The sequence below is a fragment of the Anastrepha obliqua genome, chromosome 3 (genome assembly GCF_027943255.1).
Source record: "Anastrepha obliqua isolate idAnaObli1 chromosome 3, idAnaObli1_1.0, whole genome shotgun sequence".
In the NCBI taxonomy this organism is placed as follows: domain Eukaryota; kingdom Metazoa; phylum Arthropoda; class Insecta; order Diptera; family Tephritidae; genus Anastrepha; species Anastrepha obliqua.
The window spans coordinates 90,229,212-90,250,200 of record NC_072894.1 but is presented as its reverse complement, the minus strand read 5'-3'; the positions used below and the strand labels follow the sequence as shown (position 1 = coordinate 90,250,200).

Below are 20,989 nucleotides of genomic sequence, written 5' to 3'. Positions count from 1 at the left end.
TGTGAGATACCGGCCGAAACATTGGAAAGAGTATGTCAAAACTGGACTAAGCGGATGGACCATTTGAAGCGCAGTCGCTGTCAACATTTGCATGAAATAATCTTCAAACATTAAATTATATGGACTGTACTATCGATTTAAGTAAAAATTTCATGCATTTTTCTGAATTTTACGTGTGTTTTTTTGGAAAAACTTTCCTATAGCTCTTAAAAAATCACCCTTTATTTTATAAAAAGTAATGAATATTAAATACAAAGAAAAATGAACGAAACAAGTCAAGATGTTGAGGTGCTATTGTTTTGACAAACGCTTTATTTTTTATTATATTATAATTTTTTAAACACGCATTAAAAAAATTAAAACCAATGAAAAAAGCTTAGAATTGGATGAGGAAATAAGTATATTTGTATTTTTATTATTTTTATATTACGTCTTAATATTTTATTTTGTGAGCTCAAGCCCACTATAGGTATGTATTTGTATATTACATATGTGAAAAATTGTCTTGTCCTGTATTTTTAATTCAATTTATGATCATTCCTAAAAACACTCGTCATATATATTCACTATATAAATCCACCAATTTCACAATTTGTGTACGTCTATCTCTAATGAGAATTAGAAAAATGAGAATTAGAAAGTCCATACTGACTTTAATGATTTCGGTGGATGACACAAAATTTTAAAATCGGTCTTGCTTTCGCCGCTATTATATATATTGTCGCAAAAGCAATAACAACAACAACATTTCCAGAGGGTTTGTGTATACCATATTTTTGTGCGGCTCCGTTTGGTATTTGATATATTTTGAGAAACAATAATAAATATTTTCGAATTCGATTGAAAGTTGTCAAATTTTCAAACGTACATATGAAAATACTTGCCACCACGCTCGAGTGAAGACGCTAACAGCACATCCAGAGTTCTGTAGTCTGTTGTCACTAATGAAAACGACCGGAGCGTATACTTGTTGAGGAACTATTTATTGCGCATACGCAACGTTCTCCAATTCGGTATAGCTGCCACCATAAACCGCTTCCTTTTTGCTTTAACCTTTAAATGCCAACAGAGTTGAGCAAGTTTTTGCCAAATAGCTTCCAAACACCACTGAAATTCTCCAAGTGCAAGTGGCACGCTTACTATTTTCTACGTATTATAAATATTTTTACCTGTTCAAGCTTCGTTTCATTTTGCTACTACCAACATGACCCATTTTAACTACCAAGCTCTTCTACCTGTTTCATAGTTTCCTTATCTGATACGATGGACGCTACATACAATTTTTGTTTTTTTACTTGCATTATTGTAGTTATTGCTTTTGTTGCTGCTTTTCGTGTTTGTCTTGCGGGCGTTTAATTTCGCGGCATGAGTTGCCGTTACCCTTTTTTGCGTCTTTCATTTTGTTGTGCTTGGCGCTCTTGAATCAGTTACATCACTTTTCGGATAGTAGGTCAATGAATAAAAAAACCAGCCACAGTAGAAATATATAAAAATAAATTTAACACTAACAATAGCAAAGTTAATGTGTAGAGTAGTGCAAAAATAAAACGGTAAAAATTCCAAAATTATTTACAATGTTTTACATACATTTTTGATTAACTGACTTGGTAATTTATTGAATGACTATCGGTACGGTTGTGGCGGTAGTTTGCACACGCCTTAAAATGTCTATCCACGAGCTATTAGACGAAAAATATCTGAACAGGGGTACTTGTGGTTTGGTCGAAAAAGGAACAATATTTATTTTATCAGAAGTGGCTCTACAATACCCTAAATGTTGTTGGGGCTAAAACTATATTGCTAAATACTACTACATTTTTAGCCCACTTCTTATAGCAACATTTGATACAGATGTCGAAACATTTCTGGAACTCTATTTTCGGCACAGGTCGGCATCATCTGCATATGCCAACAATTGTACTCTCTTGTAATAAATTGTGCCTAAGCGATTAAGTTCTGCGGTTGGTACGCTCTTTTCCAGCATCAGGTTAAAGAAGTCACACGACAGCGAGTCACCCTGCCTGAAAACTCTTTTGGAATCAAACGGTTCGGAGAGGTCCTTCCCAATTCTGATGGCGCTGAAGGTATTGAGCAATGTCATCTTGCATAGCCGTATTAGTTTTGCAGGGATACCAAATTCAAATATCGAGCCATATAGGTAAATCCACTTCGTATTGTCGAATGCAGTTTGTAAATCGACGAAAATATGGTGTGTATCGATTCTTGTGAATGTCTGGTCGATGTGGATTTTCCAGGTTTAAAGCCACACGGATAAGGTACAATCAGTGGGTGGATGGTGGGCTTCAGTCTTTCACAAAATACTCTCGCTAGAACCTTAAAGGCAATATTTAGAAGAGCAATGCCGCGATAATTGGGGCACAGATTGCAGGATGAGATTGGGCAGAGCACACTTAAATTCCAATCGGTAGGCATGCTTTCATCCGACCATATTTAGCATAGGAGCTGATGCATGCACCTTCCCAGCTTCTCGCCGCCGTGTTTCAATAGCTCAGTCGGCAGTCCGTCGGCTCCCACGGCTTTGTTATTCTTTAGCCGCGTTATCGCTATTCTCACCTCGTCATGATCGGGTAGCGGAACGACAGTCCCGTCTTCATCGATTAGGGTATCGGGATTTTAACATTTCTGTAACATGCGCAGCTGTCACTGTTTAACAAGTTCGAGAAGTGTTCCCTCCATAATTCAAGTGCGTTCTGGATGTCAGTCACCACTTCGCCGACCTTGTTCTTACAGGAAAATGCCCCGGTCTTGAAACCCGCTGTAAGCCGCCGAACTTTCTGGTAGAATTTTCCCTTCCAGCTCCCGGTACCGATTCCATATGACTCGCGTTACGCCCGATCACAGCGTGGCCCTATAGGTGCATCCTTTTTCCCGCGGCAGCACGACATTCCTCGTCCTACCAATTGTAGCTATAAATGTATATGTATATATATATATATATAATTGGCGCGTACACCATTTTTGGGTGTTTGGCCGATCTCCTCCTCCTATTTGTGGTGTGCGTCTTGATGTTGTTCCACAAATGGAGAGATCTACAGTTTCAAGCCGACTCCGAACGGCAGATATTTTTATGAGGAGCTTTTTCATGGCAGAAATACACTCGGAGGCTTGCCATTGCCTGCCGAGGGGCGACCGCTATTAGAAAACTGTTTTTCTTAATTTGGTGTTTCACCGAGATTCGAACCTACGTTCTGTCTGTGAATTCCCAATGGTAATCACGCACCAACCCATTCGGCTACGGCGTCCGCCTACATATAATATTATATATGTAAATATTACAGCTGGATAGCGCTGTAGCCAAGAATTCTTGTGCATGTGCAACGACAGTCAGGTCCTGGGTTCAATCCGTCCTATTGGGGTGAACCATCCAATCAATATAAACAGAATAACCAAAACTTCCGAATAGCATGAAGAAATTTCTCAAGACAGTTGTTCGAAAAAATGCGGCTTAAACATTTTTACAATGGAGTTTGATTTCTGACTGGAGTTAAAATAACGTCCAAGCAATCATGACATGTATAAGTATGTGTATGTAAAACAGTGGAAAGTTGGGTAAGTTGACCACTAAAATTTATTAAAGTTATGGATATAGTATTCAGTAAATATTCGTAAACATTTTATAGAGGAGTTCACTAAAAAAATTAGTTTGTATTTTTTCTACTGGTATCGATTTCTCACAGTGAAATGTGCGAGCGAAAGATATTTAAATATTTTTTTTTTTTTGCGTCTCAAATGAAATTTTTGATTCTTGTTTATTGGCGCTTACTTAAAAACCAATTATTTATAAAATGCACCAGTTTCGTATTAATCAAATACGAATAAAGATACTCCAACAAACAACATACGCCAGAGAAAAGATAAAGGGGATAAAATAAACAGGAACAGCGAACAGAATAAGAGGCTCGTACGGGGCGTAAAAAGAAGTATCGAGGTAAAATTGGAGAGGCTAGTTAAGGGCATATTTGTACATTCGGGCTGCCAGTTAACTCATTAGGCAGTGAGTGAGCCAATGTTATAGGCGGACGGTTATAGTCATGATTTTTTATTTGCTTATTAAACGTTGCTTTGTGTCTACTTTGGCAGAAGTTCCTATTCTTTCGATGAGCCATTGCCTCGCAGTAACAATGCCTCTGTTGTTTGCAAATCGCGGGTATTCCTACATACATAGCTGAGTATTATAGACTCTCACATGTATGTACCTATGGATGTGTGCATGAGTATTTACTTGCTTAAATTGGTGTACATACAGATGCACATAGCTTTGTGATGAAAGAGCGCCATCGACCACAAAATAAATTTTTTGTTGGATTCTTCGCTGTGGTGGCGGCGATAGCAGCGGAGTCAACGTCGAATGGTGCTGTTGCTTAACTGCTGCTTTGTTGTGCCGTTCGGTTACCAGCGCGAGTGTGAATGCGCGCTTTTTGGAAATTTAGTCTCAAGTTCAAGGTCTTTCGTATAATACACACACGCACAAATGAACCGTGCGGCCAGAGACTTCGTATTTTTTTTCGAGTAATATTTTTTTCTGTTTTTTATTACTGTGCCTTTTTAAATATTTTTGTTATTGTTACTTTTTGATTATACCCCCGCTGATTACGTTTTGTTGTATTCTGCTTTGCATATGAACATCCATATGTACTATATGTGTGCATTTATAAAGAGTTCTGAGAGGCATATTCTCGGAATTAGAGAAATTTCACTCTCATTTGCCCGTGTTCCCATTTTTCACTAAATAGCACTTGCTTACCCATGTGCACATTTAGTATAAGCAAATAAAGTGGTATTAGTGCGCGTATGTGGATGTGTAAATTTTTCGTAGATAATTTCTTCATAGCTTCCGGATAAAAAGTAAATATTTTTCTTCTATCACTGTAATATACAGTAGGTTCTGTTTTTATGCGGCTTTTTTTTATGCGGTTTTGAAATAGTGCGGTTTTTTTTTAAATTACAAAATGCATGTCGACCTATGGGGAATTGTACATATAAACAAGATTCTAAACCAGCTAAGCAAAAACTCATCACAGATTTCATCAGAAATGCTAACCCTACAAGTATGGAAGATATATAAAGATATAATTTTCAAAGATACAATATTTTGTTTATGCGATTTTATTTAATTATTTCAGATTCATGCGGTCTATGGAACGTATCTATAGTAATAATATGGGACTAGTGCCCTTTTTTATGCGATTATTTCAGATTTATGCGGTTTTAGCATTTGAAACGTATCTATAGTTTTACTATAGAACTAGTAGCTTTTTTTATGCTGTTTTTTCTTTATGCTGTTTCTTGCGGAACGTATCTACCGCATAAAAACAGAACCTACTGTACTCGTACATTTTTCATGGAAGCTTTATTTACTTTTATTCTAATGATATTGGCGTCTTTTGAATGCAAATTAATTTGTCAGGAATTATTTGCATTTGCTACGCTCTTCGCCATAAAATTATATTTTTTGTGTGTATTTTTAATCAAGTTTGCTAACGAAAAACCAGGATGAGATGAGGGAAGTATGTATATAATATTTTTAAATATTTTCAATATAGATATGTACGTCCGAATGAATGTTTCAAATGGCTAAATTATGAAAGATCAGTTTACAAAATAAATAATCAACAGGCAAATTTTTTTTCATATACTTATATTTACATTTGTATGCACAATTTATGTGCATGTATGGATGCACGTATTCAGGAAAATGTGGTATTCCGGAAAAATATTCATATATGTACATACATACATATGTGTATATATATATTTGTATTTAGTTACCATAAAATAAAAGGTCATAATAAAATCTCATTTGCGATTCTTTGCATTGCATGTGCAAAAATTGAAACAACAATAAAACCGGCATCTGCAGCAAATATGTATAAGCAATATGCATACATACGTACGTACGAGTATGTACACATGTATGGTATATACATTTTTAATTCAGAGTTTTGAAAGATACTGTTATGTAGAAAGCTTTGATCGGAGGCGTAAATGCGACTGCATTTGGCAAGAAGTTTTGCCGAACAACTGACAATATTGGAGGAAACAAGATGCGATTTGCTAAATTGAAATTTATAATATTTAGCTTACGAAGTTTTCTACAGTTTCAGTTGCTACAATTTCTACTAAAAAACGAGAATGTTAGAAAATAGTAATATAAGATTCGTACGTTCATATTATAGATACTCCTACTAAAGTACCTACATATATGTGAGAAAGTTTTATTAATTACAATCATGAAGTTGGTATATATTGTAAGCACCATTTATACATACGTACTTACACACATGCAAATAAAATTGGATTGTATTTATTTGACATATAAATAAAATTGGATTGACATTTGACATATATACATATGTAAGCACATACAAATGCAAATATGTTTGATCGCGATGAATTCCAGAGGTCTGCATAAAACTGCTTTAATTAGAAATATATGTATGTACATACGTAGTAACAATTTTATGTTTGCATGTGTTATATCGAAAAAATGCGCAACATCGTCAGGGGGGGAAATTACGGGGGGAAATAACGGGATTTCTAGAAATTTTAATTAAAAACCGAGGAATTTTTGTATAAAATTTTAAATTTAGTTTATAAAGTTTTTGCTAGACAACGAGCTATACTTTTATAACAAATTATAAACATTAAAAAAAAACGGAAAGTAGTCAAAACGGGTCAAATTGTCTGGGTTCTACCGAAATGCGCCCGCTGTAAATTCCAATAATTTAATTGTTCCTTTAATACGATTGAAAATTTGTGTTTGCCATTTTGCCAAGATACTTCCAGCCCTTAATAGGTTGTTAGATAAGTGGGTTCGATACTCGCTTCAAAACGGATAAATAATATTCTTTATTAACTGTCTGGCTCGATGGAAGGTACTCATGGTGCACTACGCCTTGGCAATCGAAGAAAACAGCATGGCCTTCCCGGTACTTTTTGATCATAGGGTATATTATACTTATGGATATGTATATATATATAATATATTTTTGCTCAACAGGGCATCGATAGTAATTGTATTAGTTCTTCTTTTGTTTTTCCTTTTTTTCCAGAAATCAAACATAAATAAATATCTAAAGTATATTAAAAAAAATGTAAACTTTTTCATGATTAAAATTTGCGACCCTCCACTTGTCGACCTCTCGCAGATATAAAATTCGTATACATTTTCTGTGATAGTTGGGTAATTATAACGCCAGCTCTCATTAGTGACGTTGATAAGCAATATGTATAAGCGGTAACAACAACGTTACGTTACCTACTAACCAACCAACGTATAAAATGAAACTACCAACGGTGCTGTTTACGAACACACTATAATCTACTATATGTGTCTAACAACAAATAAATAGTTCGAGCAGAGTCATGCAAGTCAACTAACAGCAGCAATCAATGACTGAATCGAACCACACAAGCAAACGCGTACATAATGCTCCCAACCTACCTCAAGAAATTTTTTGTTATGTTTGAACATTAGTCGACTTGACTTCCAAGCTTTCTGCCTGGCTAGCCAATTTTGTTGTAGTCTGGCCTACTACATGTTGGGGAAATTTTATTTTGGTTTTTTCCCTTAATGTAATATCTTTACATTGTGTGTATGCATGAGCGACAGCTGAGCCGCATCAAGAAGGCAGTGAAACCATTTCTACCCAGCCCTCCAACTAACAACACTACTACATATGTATGTAAATGTGTATATATTGTACAGAAGTGAGGGCACTCAAATATTCGAACATTTACACATACCTACGAACTTATATCCATGCATTCATATATAAATGTGTATGTAAAAGCATTCTTTTATACATTTGTGCAATGGTAGTTATTGCCTATGCTGCTGTTGCTCTTCTTGTAATAAATGCTGTTGTTGACTTGTTGTGGGGCTTTTTCACTTTCTCACGTCGTGTGCGCACAGATATATACTAAACAAATACTGCTAAGCATGATGCCATTTGTTTTTATTGTTTTTTTAGAGGTTTAGTATACACATATATTCATAGGGCGTCAGGCTAATGGGCTGACTGGCGGGCTTGCGGACAGTTGCCTTCTTAGTCTGCTTTTTCGTTTGTTATATAGATCAAGTCCAACATTTACAACAGCGCCGTCAGCGGCGTAGTAATCTTTAATGTATCTAGAAGTTGTTGTAGCCATTGAGCTCATGGTGGTGGTGACGTTGTGCATATTTTGTTGGCAGATTTTGTAAATATGCCTGGTTATATATACAAATATATGTACTATAGACAGTATATGTGAGTAGGCTTACCGTTTCCGTGCACATATTTCCTTTTCATTTTCAACGCACGCACATACATATACACATAATTTTATTTATTTTTCTAAGAGTATGCCAGTGTGTGAATGCGCTTTTTGGCTAATTTCAGGAAGAAGTGTATTGCCTGCGACAGCCAATTGGCAAGTGGGGCACAAACTTTTGCTGCTGACATTTGGCCAGTCTAGATTGTGTACGTGTTTGTATGGTTGAATTTTTGTGATCCGTTGAAAATCTCTGAAGGAAATGCGCACACACATAAATATATGTAAGTATGTTTTTGAATAACGGGTGATGACAAAAAAAAATTTGACTCTTCTTAAAGTCTCTCAATTTAAAAGCGAAACGTTAATTTTTGTCGTTGCCATAGACATTAAATTCACTTCGTTTTTTCATAAATATGCCGTCAAAGCCACATCCCATCGGCGCGCGTATTGTGCAATTTTATAAAAAACATGACAAGCTGAGTAAAATATTTATCGTCAATCACTTTAAAAGCGGGGTTTATATATAAGATGTTCAAATAAATTGGCGAAAAAAGTGGGTCACCAGAATACACCGTCGAACAAATATCTAAAAAGGAAGTCGCATTGTTGATGGATGGGTCGAAATTTCAACAACAAATCATAAATTTTAGATGACAAAAGCTATTTCTCTCACCAAATCTCAAGTGTCTGGAAATGATTAATTTTATACAAATTATACAATTTTAAACCACACATAAAGCAATATTCGAGAAAGAAATTCTTAAACCCTTATTCAAGACAAGTAGTACGAAGAAGTATATCAGTGGGAATATTTGGGAAAAAATTGGATTTTTTATTCCTTTATTTATTTAAGTCAATGGTAACAACCTGACTGACTAGATTTACAAGATAAAATAACAAAAACTTAGGAACTAAAATTAAATAGATAGTTTGTTTGACAAATAGTAAGACTCAATAAGTTACTTAAATAGAAGCCTTGGGGTCGCAAAATCAAAATCAAGACGATTAAAGTCTTCAAGTCCTCTTGTAAGAGGGACGAAATTAATGTAATTAGAACTGAGAACTTCAAAATAAAATTGGTTATAAGAGCGAAATACTCTATTAGGAACATTAAAACTTATTTGGCCGAGTAGATCTGAACAGTCAATGGTACCAGATATTAAATCTTCTTCTTCTTTATATATAAAAATGACATCTGTATATCCTCGATGAACTCAAAAACTACTGGACCGATTATTATAAAAATTGGTATATACCATATATGTATTTTTCCACGGAGAAGGTTTGAATAGAATATGCTCATTGCTGCCACTCGCCACCAGGTGGCGCTGCAGAGTAGCAACTTCTGCCCCATTCAACCGATTTTTTCGAAATAAAGAAAATCAATAAAATTGTTTAGAATGAATTGAATATTTGTTTACTGATTTTTCTTTAAAGTTATTATTCTTAAATTTATTTTAGTTGTTGGCGTAGCAACGCGCGCCGGGTACAGCTAGTCATATACTATATAAACATTAAGCTTTGAATAAGTGTTCAAGTGATAAAACATTGATAAGCATGCATCTAACGCTGTAGGATGTCAAGCGACTATCTAAGTGTAAAGGGCGAAGAGCAAAACGATTTCTGATCTCCTGTCCTGAAAAAGTATCATTCTGATGGTAACCATGGCCTAACAAAGGACATTCTATTACCAAATGATGATAATTTCCGCAAACTAGCCCCAATGTCATGCAATAGAAATAGAGGGTTTTCCAATAAGAGGTGTTATTTCGATATTCAAAGAAAAATAATATTTTTTAACATAAATGATCGGATGTTTATTTCATTATAAAGAGGAAGGTATGCCGTTAATAGTGGAAAATAACATCAGGCAAATGACCACCACGACCACGCTTACAGGACAATATTCTTTTCATGAAATTTTCCATAAACGAATTGCAAATTGACTGCCCTATGTCCTCGATAGCCTCACGAATTCCATCTTTGAGGTCTTGAATCGACCCTGGGCTGTTGGGGTAGACCTTCTCTTTCACGTGGCCGCAAAGAAAAAAGTTACAAGGTGTTAAATCACAAGATCTCGGTGGCCAATTGTGATCACCTCCTCGAGAGATAACACAGTCCGGAAACTTTTCCCGTAGAAGATCAATGGTTTCGTTGCTTGTGTGGCACGTAGCGCCGTCTTGTTGAAAATAAACGTTGTCCATATCAATTCCGGCCATAAAAAATCGTTAATCATCTCTCGTTAGCGCAATCCATTCACCAACAACACCTGTTATTGGAAAACCCTTTACAAGAATAACAAGTGATATCTGTGCATACATATATCCATGAAATAGACAAAAATGTTGTCCAGTGGTCATTCGAAGGTATTCCCCCCAAGGCTGATCGCGAGCAAATTTCTTAATGCACTGCCACTAGCTAATAAAGTTAGTGTAAAATTTTTGCGAAGAAATAAACAACCATTTTTAGTCACATTTTTTGTTATCCCTCATTAAATTACAGCATATCTAAATATGTACGTTTGTAAATCGGGTAGCTTAGCTTCAGAATCGCGAATCTTATTCTCGTATCAGTCTGGAGAACAGATCACTGAATTATTTTCATAGATGCAAAAAAACTTCTAGCCTTAGCTAGTCAGCTAATAGCGGAGCTGATTTAAAATTAAATTTCGCTTGCCTTCTAACGCCTAAGCCAACAAAGATGTATACATGTTCAAGATTATTTAGTATTATTAATTACGTATTTTATAAGAAACAGGGGGAAAAATCTCTTCATGAAAATTGGATAATTTTACATTTCATAAATCTAACCAAACTATTAAAATCTATTTCCAGCAATAATATGTATTTTCTCAATCGAAGAGTATGATTTAAAAGGCTTTACTTCATAGGCATACATCATAATTGTTGAACATTATATGAAAATACAAATATTCTTTAAAAAAAAAAAGCTAAAGAAGAACCGTCAAAGGTGACTGATCCAAGAGGGTCCAGAAGAAATGAAAATTATGCTGGAAACTCGAGATGGAAGATCAAATACCGAATGGAAATTGAAGCCAGGTTGAAAACTAAGATCCAGTTTATGCATAAGCAATCAGTGCCATCTTTTGCACACGACTCTATTCTTTGCGTTCGAGCGCTGGGAGAGGTATAGTTACGTATGTATGTATTAAAACTTTAGACACGTTTTTCTCAAAACTATATTTTTCGAATTGGCGTACACGATAACTCGAAAAGTTATTGACCGAACTACCTGAAATTTGGCATACATCTTTTTTATGATATTACTTTCTATGTGAATTTACAATTTTTCGAAAAAATAATATTTTCGAAGCAAAAATTGTAGGAAAATTCGCCCCAAAATTCATTTTTTTTGAAGCATTTAATTCCGCAATTTTTTTTTCATTTTTGTTCAATTCATATAGAAATTATGACATTAATAAACAAAAACACTTTTGGTTTTTTTGTATTCACGTCACTGACGCCGATGCTACAATGCCCGCCAATTGAGAAGCCTCGTAGCGACCTTCTGGGAAAACATTTTAAATGGTTACAATAAAAAAAAAAATTTTATATTATTTTAATGTACAAATAAACTGTATGCCAATTTTGAAAAAAATATATTGACTTTTTCATTTTAAATAATTTTAATGAAAATCAGGGAAAATATGGCCGTTTACAGTTATCTGCCCCCTTAAAGAGCTCTGTTAACTGGGCACAATGGTTTTGTATATCATAGCGCAAACTAATATAACCTATAACTCGAGTTTACGAAGTCACGAAATAGTTTTTTCTTCTCGATTGGCGCGATAACCGCTTAAAAAATTTAGACCGAGTTTAACAAAACACGCTAGTCGTTCCTTTCTCCCCCTAACCAGTACCAGTTGGACATACAATTTGAATCCAAGTCTTTCTCCACCTGAACTTTTCAACGCATTGTTGGTTTTCCTCTTCTATGTACCACTAACAGGTACCGCACCGAACACTTTCAGAGCTCCAGCCTTTGCATCCGTTTGGACGATATGACCAAGCCAGCGGAGCAGTTGGACCTTTATTCGTTGCACAATGTCTTTTTCCTCTCAATGCTTAAATGGCTCATGTTCCAACGTCTGCGATATTCGCCATCGTCAATACGCAAAGGTCCAAAAATCGTTTAGCGAAATTCTCTCTCGAACACTCCAAGGGGCCCCTCATAGAATGTTGCCGTCATCCAAGCTGCTACGCCTTACAGTAGGACGGGCATCATGAGAAACTTATAGGGTGTGATTTTTGTTCGTCTCAAATTCTAGTCCCAAATCCAAAGTCGAAAGTAGCTCGTGTTAGTTATCCTCCGTTGGATTTCAAGGCTGATATTATTACCGGTGCTAATGCTTGGCGCCCGCCGTAGCCGAAGGGGTTGGTGTGTGATTACCATTCGGAATTCACAGAGAGAACGTTGGTTCGAAGCTCGGTGAAACCAAAATTAATAAAAAACATTTTTCTAATAGCGGTCGCCCCTCGGCAGGCAATGGCAAACCTCCGAGTGTATTTCTGCCATGAAAAAGCTCCTCATAAAAATATCTGACGTTCGGAGTCGGCTTGAAACTGATTTGTGGAACAACATCAAGACGCACACCACAAATAGAAGGAGGAGCTCGGCCAAACACCAAAAAGGGTGTACGCGCCAATTATATGTATATATAATGCTGGTTCCTAAATAATTTAGGGTTGTAAATAATATTCCTTTTTTTTTTCATATATAAACTCCATAATACCTTTTCTTCAATTCGAAGTAGTTACGAAGCATATTTGAGTATTTTAAATAGTATGTAAATAAACCTATTTTTTATGAAATTTAAAAAGGGTACATAATATTTGCTGTACATTTCTACGCTTTTACCTGACCTATTTGAATAAGAAGTAGTAGTAAAGTGGTTGACGATGTTACTAAATTTTAACAAGTATACAAATATGTCTGAATAGAAGGACATTAACGGCTATTTAATTTTATAACACATCTTAATTCTTTTATTTTCTTACAACAAGAGGCCAATTTTTATTTATTTAAGATATTAGTATTTGAAAGTGTGCAGCTTTAGATAGACATATGTAATATATGGATACGAAAGTGTTCAGAACGATGAGAGGAATATATATGGGCATGTCTGTTCGTTCGTCCATCCGTACGCTCGATAACTCGCACGAAAATTAATACATTGTTCATATATACAATAATATAAATACATACAATTAATACATCAAAACAAAAAAAGCAATATCTCTGTTATAAATGAAGCAAAATTACTAAAATTGCTACAAATAATAAGTTCAGGAAAATAAATACGGCGCAAGGACAGTTTTGAAGGATGAGCGGTGTCTCGCGCACTTTTGGGTAAATGTGTCTATGTCAACAGGGAACTCATCTAAATTTGGTACATACATACATTCCTCAGTCTCATTTAGACCCGACACAATCATTATTGAAATCGAGTGAAACTGTGCTAAGATTAAATTTCCGCCCGTTTGCCTGCTGTTACAAGCAGTAACTCTCATTGTCCACGAGTTTTTGTGATTTCAAAAGTTAACAGCCGGCCCAAACTAAATTTTACTAAAACGCGCGCGAGTATATTCGTCCGGACGAAGGGTGACTTCCTTATTTGTTTGAATTCTATTTAACAGATTATATTATGAAAGAACACGTATACGTGCAAATAAGAATGAAAATACAAGGTTCCTTTAAATGTAATAATTTATATAAAAACAACATTAAACAAAAATTAAAAAAAAAACTTATACAAACACAAAATCTCTAATATATAACTAAAGTCTGTGAGGCTGAGAATGAATGTACATTTAAGCCTTCTTCACAAAAAGATTCAGACGGTAATTTAAAAGTACATATACTTTCCAGCTAATTCTTAATTGATCTTTACGCGATCCATATAATGACATGCCTAGTATGTATGTGCATTACTCAAACCCCCTGCTTTAGTTTAGTATTTCAATTTAAGTTTCTATTCGCTATTTTATGTCAGTAGAGAATAATTGCTAAACGGAACCTATTTATGCCATCTTTGCCACATTTATCAAGTATACAGATGTATAGTTTTACACGATAGAACAACTGGTTCTGTCGAGGGTAGAAAACGGATTAGACGTTCTGTTGAGAATATTGCTGCTGTAGCCCAAAGTGTTGATGAACAACCTTCAGCAACGATATTTCAACGTTCTCAACAATTAGGCATTCATGTATCGAGTCTCATACAATGACTACTGAATCAGGATGTCTAGTACACCTCATGGCTTACAATCATGCGACGGAGGTAAAACTGTCCCACTTGTCCGAAGTTACTCAAAATTTAATACAAGTTTGTATGCCATAAAACAATTCACTGAACGTTTTCGGGTTTCTTCAAGGTAAATTAGATGCGCTGTTACCGCGGCTGCCCCCTTCTCCCACCACTTTAGAGAAGTCCTCGACCATCTGTGTGATCCTTCTGATTGAAAAATGTGACACACTGATGGCGCTCCAAGCAGTAAGAAGGCGTTGTTCCTAAGCAACAACAGGTGGGCACTCCCACTACTTAAAACTGATAGCGGCAGGCTAATCACCTACCCTGGCAGAAATCAAATAGATTAACGAAACTAACGCAAGGCAAGTCTTATGCTCCCGAGAGGAGTGAAAAAGGGAAACAAAAAAATGTTGAGGCAGCATGCGATTAAAAGCAATAGACCCGGTGAAGATTTGTCATTTTGGGTTGATGAATCTTCAAAGCAAAGCTCATCTTCCCTTTAAGAAGCTATTCACTGTAACTTGTGTTGGAAAAATCGTCATTCGATGAGGACTCTCTTAGGATGAGATTCGAAAAGCTTTTTAGGAGTTTAATTCCTATAAAGAGAATCGAATGTAGATACTTAATTGATTATTGGAACAGCAAGAAACTATCTTTCCCCTGGCTCGGAAACTGGCTTTTGTTGGCCATTAAATGTCTGCAACTTAAGCCAAAGTTGAACGAGTTTTTTCAGGATTGAAGCTTATTTTAACGAACTTACTTTATAAATGCGGAAAACGTTTACTTTTAAAACTTAGTAATAATAACTCCTCAAAGAAGTGAACATTTAAATGTTTGTTTGCTTATTGGAAGTTTTCAAATGCGATCATTCGGTTTTTGGAAATTTAGGATTGACTTTTTTGGAATGAGCAAACAACTTTTCGTTTCGTTCGTCTTGAGCTGCAAGTTGCAGATGTACCCGATTATCGAGATATTCAGTATGCATTTTTCATATGTATGTATGTTTCAAATGATTCCCAATAATCAGTCTAGCCTTCTCTAAAATTATTATCTCAAAATTATTATTTTTATTTATTTAGCAGCTAAATAAGACCACACTCAAGACTTTTGTTTTCATGTTAAGTTTGAATTTGAAAGCAGTCTTTAAAAAACAGTAATTCAAAGCTTATAACAGTCGAAATCAAATAACTGTAAGATTGACAGAAGGCAATCAAAAGAAATACTTTACGGATTTTCATTAAGAATCGGCATTTACTTCGTTGCCATTCCACTTGTTGAGTCAGAATGACGCCAAATTTACATAAATTGGACTGAAGAACTTTTTAGTATTTAGCCAATCCTTTAAATGAAAGGGAGATTTTAAACGTTATTATTGGATTGAAAAAATAAAAGCGAAAAAATAACTTTTTTCTCGAAACTTGTGTTATGAAAGTCATAACCGTGTGGGTCTCTGATTTACTTGTATCATACATACACATAGGAGATCCATTCCAAAGCAAAATATTAATTTTATACAATTTTTATAATATATATGTATATATAATATATATTTAATACATATATACTATATTCACATAATATTTACAAATTAAGTCGCATAATAAAAGCAGAAAGTGTGCTAGAATGTGCATATGTACATATGTATGTATGTATTTGGTATAAATAATTGAAAAAACTCAGCGGTGAAAGAATAGCGGTAGGGTGCATTCCTTTTTTTTACAGTGCGCCTCCCCAAGGCTCCAAAGTCCTACCGCCTGATGGCCCCACAAAAATGGATTCAAGTAAATAGATGGAAATTACTAAGCAGGCTGGCAACTTTTTGTTTACTGCTTACAATAATCGATAAAATTGTTGAGGTGGGTTAGGAAACTCTTACGCGTATGAAACGAGTCCACACAAACTAATTTATGTATGTACATACGTATACATATGTATGTAAGCATGTGATTATGTATGTGTGCGAATAACGGCAGCATAGCACTACGATGGAGTTTCAGAGAGGCGCATGAGAGGCTCGCTGCTGCTTTCGTTAAATGCGGCTCTGTTGCGAGTGTGACCAAAAGTACAACTGGCAGACGTTTGTATGTAAGCACACGCTCATCTATATACATACTTATGTGCATATATATAAAAGTGTGAGTACGTGTGTGACTACTAAAATGTGGCGGCAAGTCTTAGTTTCACAGCGGAAATTACGATATTTCAAACTACAATTTTGTGTGTTATTTTTACAGATTTGTTTTGTTTTCTTCTTACTATTCGTCGCTTTATTTTACATAAAAAAAAATTGTTGTTGGTTAGTCGGTCGGTTAGCTGGCTGATTGTCTGGATGTCTGTCTGGCCATATACTTATATCTCTATTGGTTTAGTTGGTTGTTGGGTACGGTGATTCGTCGGTCGGTGGTTGGCAAATTCAGTGGTTTCGTCATATTTTCCTGCTTAGCTGGAAAATTTTTGATTTACTTATTTATTTATTTTCCCATTCATTTTGAAGTCACGGTGTTGGATGAATACAATGTTGGAAGTTCAGAAAAAATTTAAGTTAAACTACTATTGCAGTGGTAGAATTTCGAAATGTTAATAGCAATACATTTGTACCTACATACATACATACATACTTACTTACGTACTGTAGGGTAAGCACAGTGAAATGATTAGGAAATGCAGCTTTCCGCTGGAAAAAAATTATCTATGTAAATCGAAATTCATAAACCCCTTTACAACACATACATAAGTATTTAGAATTACCATATTTAACATAAGTAACAATCAACCAGTGGTAATAAACATACTGCTTACGTATATAAGTTTGTTTGGTAGCCGTACTAAGCAATATTTGCCAATATTGAATATTCCTCATCTCATTATGAACAGTAAATTAATACGAGTAATACTTTTATGTTTTATAGAAGTATTTCAATAATTCATGTAATTTTAAGTTTTACACTTACAGTATCTCTTCATTAAATTTTTCTTATACGCTGATCGTTGTTCCGCTTTGAGTTGGGCATGCTCACTTTCCGTCACACCCGAGCCGGAATCTTCCGATTCAGTCTCCGAGTATGTACAATCACGATTGCGGAGCGTTGTTGCACTCACCGATAGATCCAATGGACTATCTGTATCCTCCTCTTCCTCCTCGCTATTGTAGTTCTCCATTGAGGCTATACCATCCTCCTGGATAGCAATATTTTCATCTTCGTCCTCCTCTTTCATTCCCTCAACATTGCCGTTCTGCTGTTCTATGCTTTTCCTTCGATCGGATGTATCACAGCTGCGAGTCGGCAATGATTCTCCGCCACTCTGACTTTTGCTGGTGATCACCGTGCGACGCACCTGTTGACCTAACTCGCCTACCGTTTCACGTTCTTTATGTGTGGTCGTGGTATTCAGGTTGCGGCTTTGATCGTAAGCTGAGGATTTGCGTTCAGTGTTCGTAGTGACATATTTATGTTGCCGCAAATGATTGTAAAGTACCGTGAACTCTTCGCGGCAATTCAATAGCCTATTGGTTTCGGTTTTGGATGCGGCTATAGCCAGTAGAGGGGATGTTTGTGGACTGGACGCTGTTGAAACGTTGCTGTCGTTGTTGTCGTTAATGGCAGGTGAGGTGGGCTCTGGAAGAGAACTTTCTGTTCCTTGCGTTGTGGACTTCTGTGAATCTATGGCACGAATTAATATCTTGTCGTCGCTACTGTTGCTGGGCGAACACCAATTATGCTCATCTCGTTCTAAGTCTTTGTCTTCATTGCCCTGATTTGAAGCTGTAATGGAACAATTCACCGACTTATCACCGTTAGAGCTGCTGCTTGTATTGCCGCTTGTGTTGATAATGGTGGGGGATGCCAGTGGCGAAACACTTTGCTGTGACAATGCCACCGGTGATGGTGAACGCGCAGGGGAAGAGAGTGCATTCGACGCCAACGAAGCTGATGATGACAGGGAGGAGACTGAGGATGACACGTTGTGCGTGGACGGTGGCGACGAAGGTATAGGCGAGGAGGAGCCCGCTGAGGACAAAGCTGCCTGACTGACTAACGTATGCGCAGCATTGGCTGTCACCAGGTGTTGCACCATAATCATTATGAAATTATTATTCAGTTACGTCTAATTCGGTGTAAATTTCGTTGCTTTTTTAGTCCTCTTAGATCGTTTTTCCGAGTTCTGGAGATTTGTATGCCAAGTTTACAGCTGAATTAGGTTTTTAGCAATTAAACTGAACGTCTATTGTTTTTGCTGGCCGCTGCTAATCCGAAAGAGCGATGTACTTTTCCAAGACGAGATCGTTTTGAATTTATTTATCTAAGCTTTTTATATTTGTCGATATTTTCTTATTTACCAAACGTTTTAAGCACCAATTGGTAATTAGGTTTGATATTTTATTTGACTCATTTTGTTTTGAAATTAATGAAAATAGAATTTCAAAGTTGTCCAACATATAAATCTATGTTTAAAATCTCGAATTCTGAACGTGTCCACAATTTCTATTTTTTCCAAAGTTACCTTATTAACATGTTATTAAAACTTGATTTGCTTTTCCTTAAAGCTACAAAGTTTTCAACTATTATTAAGGATATAAAGTTTTTAACATTTTTTCACTTATTTGGATATGAATTTTATCATTTAATGTTTAAGTTTGTTTTGCAATCGTATAATTTTGTAACTCTTGTTGCAGTTGTTGTTTGCTTCAAAATTTTGTACCTGAGCGTCGTAGACAATTTACAATATTTGAGGTATTTTGTTTGTTTTGTACATTTGGATAGGACGTTTGATTATAAAAATATATGTGTTTATTTATGAAAATGCATTGCAACTCCAATAATATTTTCTTATTGAATGCAAAATAAATATAAACCGTGATTTTTAAGCGAAATCTTCACAACATTTTTATAACACTTTCTGTGTATAATTTTTCTTTTTCACTCGAGGCAAGAGAATTAGTTTAGTTTTCCGTTCGGTGTATTCCTCCTGATAGTAGCTGCTGCATTGTCCAGCTGGCGCTGTCTGATCGCCTTGGAATAGAATGCTGAATTTTAGAACACAGTTGAAACACACAAGCACGCGCAAATAAGCGCAGTCACGGGAATCCGAAACTCATACTCAAAAATGAATTGTCTAGAAATTTTATCGAGTATTCAAAAATCTAAGTGTCATCGTAAAGTTTAAACTTAGCTACACCTGTGTGACAAGCCAATTATTACTTAGTTTTTTTGATTGCACCAGCAACAGTACATCCGGGCATTCATCAAATTCACCACCAACAAACAGTCACGATTATTTGAACTTAAAACAATCTCATTTTCATTTCACATATGCACAAATACATCTATAATTATTGAATTTTAATACAAGTGCAATTGCATATCGCAAATTGTTTAGTTCAGTTTGTTAGCTGGCAAGTTAGTTGGGAGGTACCATCCGCGTATTGCAATTTTTCTATTATTATTATGTCGAACGCAAACGTCGGTTATCTCTTACGGTATCAGCGAAACTGAAATTGTAGTTTAAACTCTAAGTCGATTACAGTCGAAGTAACAAAACGCTGTAGCTAGCGAGAAGCAGCCAAGCAGCCAAGCAACTGCTACGATTCACCGACGACGGCAACGAAAAAAGCAACAGAAACAGTAGCAATGGCAACGACAACAGCGCAAAGGAAACACTTCGTACATACACATGTACATAATTGCACACATACCTATTTGCATTTCAGACGACCACTCACTTCAACAACACACATATGATGGGGATGATGACGACAACGACAACGACGACAGCGACGCCGCTGACTACTACGGCAACGCCAACGATGAAGCATTGCCGATTTGAACAGTGTATATATATATATTTATATATACAAAAATATACTTAAGTTCATACATATACATACTTATACAGCATAGACAACGTACTCGTGTTTGCAGCTCAGTCTGCTGACTGACTTTAGCCATATTCGTATCAACACTCCGCTAATCGCATGTGCCAGCATGCATTTTCGTAACATAACAAGTGATGAACGCATCGTGAGAGCAATGATGACGTTGATTCAAACCCCATTCAGTAGCCGCAAACAGTCACTACTGTCAAAGTAAAATCGTATACAAACACGAACACACTGTGTGCAAGTGAGTAAAAGTGGCTAGAAAGTACAGATTCACACAAACATAGTCTATTTTCATATACACCTATTTACAATATGGATTGAAATATTTACCGAGAGCGTGATGAGAGTAAGAGTGATTCTGAATTGGTTATGTTTTGATTGGCGAAAAAGTGGAGAGTACGAGTAAACAAACTAAAGTACAGTGATTTACGCTAGGCAAAATAAAACTCTAATCTGAGAAATTATAAATTTGCTCTAGCCTTAATATAATATGAATAAATCAACTATTGTGGTATTTCGCAAGCGTCAATTTTTTTTCTGTTTTTCGAAAATTTGTCTTA

The 20,989-nt window shown here is 35.8% G+C and overlaps 1 protein-coding gene across 8 annotated transcripts in view; it reads right to left on the bottom strand.

The window, feature by feature from the left end:
• The window catches only part of LOC129240221 (ecdysone-induced protein 74EF-like), a 175,096-nt gene that overhangs the window by 28,573 nt on the left and 125,534 nt on the right, over nucleotides 1-20,989 (bottom strand). The window contains exon 1 of one of the 8 annotated variants that reach the window (XM_054875874.1): nucleotides 17,500-20,198. The exons of the other annotated variants lie outside the window; for them this stretch is intronic. Within the exon in view, the coding sequence (XP_054731849.1) occupies nucleotides 17,500-18,631 (1,132 nt within the window). The 5' untranslated portion in view covers nucleotides 18,632-20,198. Of the gene's footprint in view, nucleotides 1-17,499; nucleotides 20,199-20,989 lie in introns of those variants that run through there. 8 annotated transcript variants of the gene reach the window in all.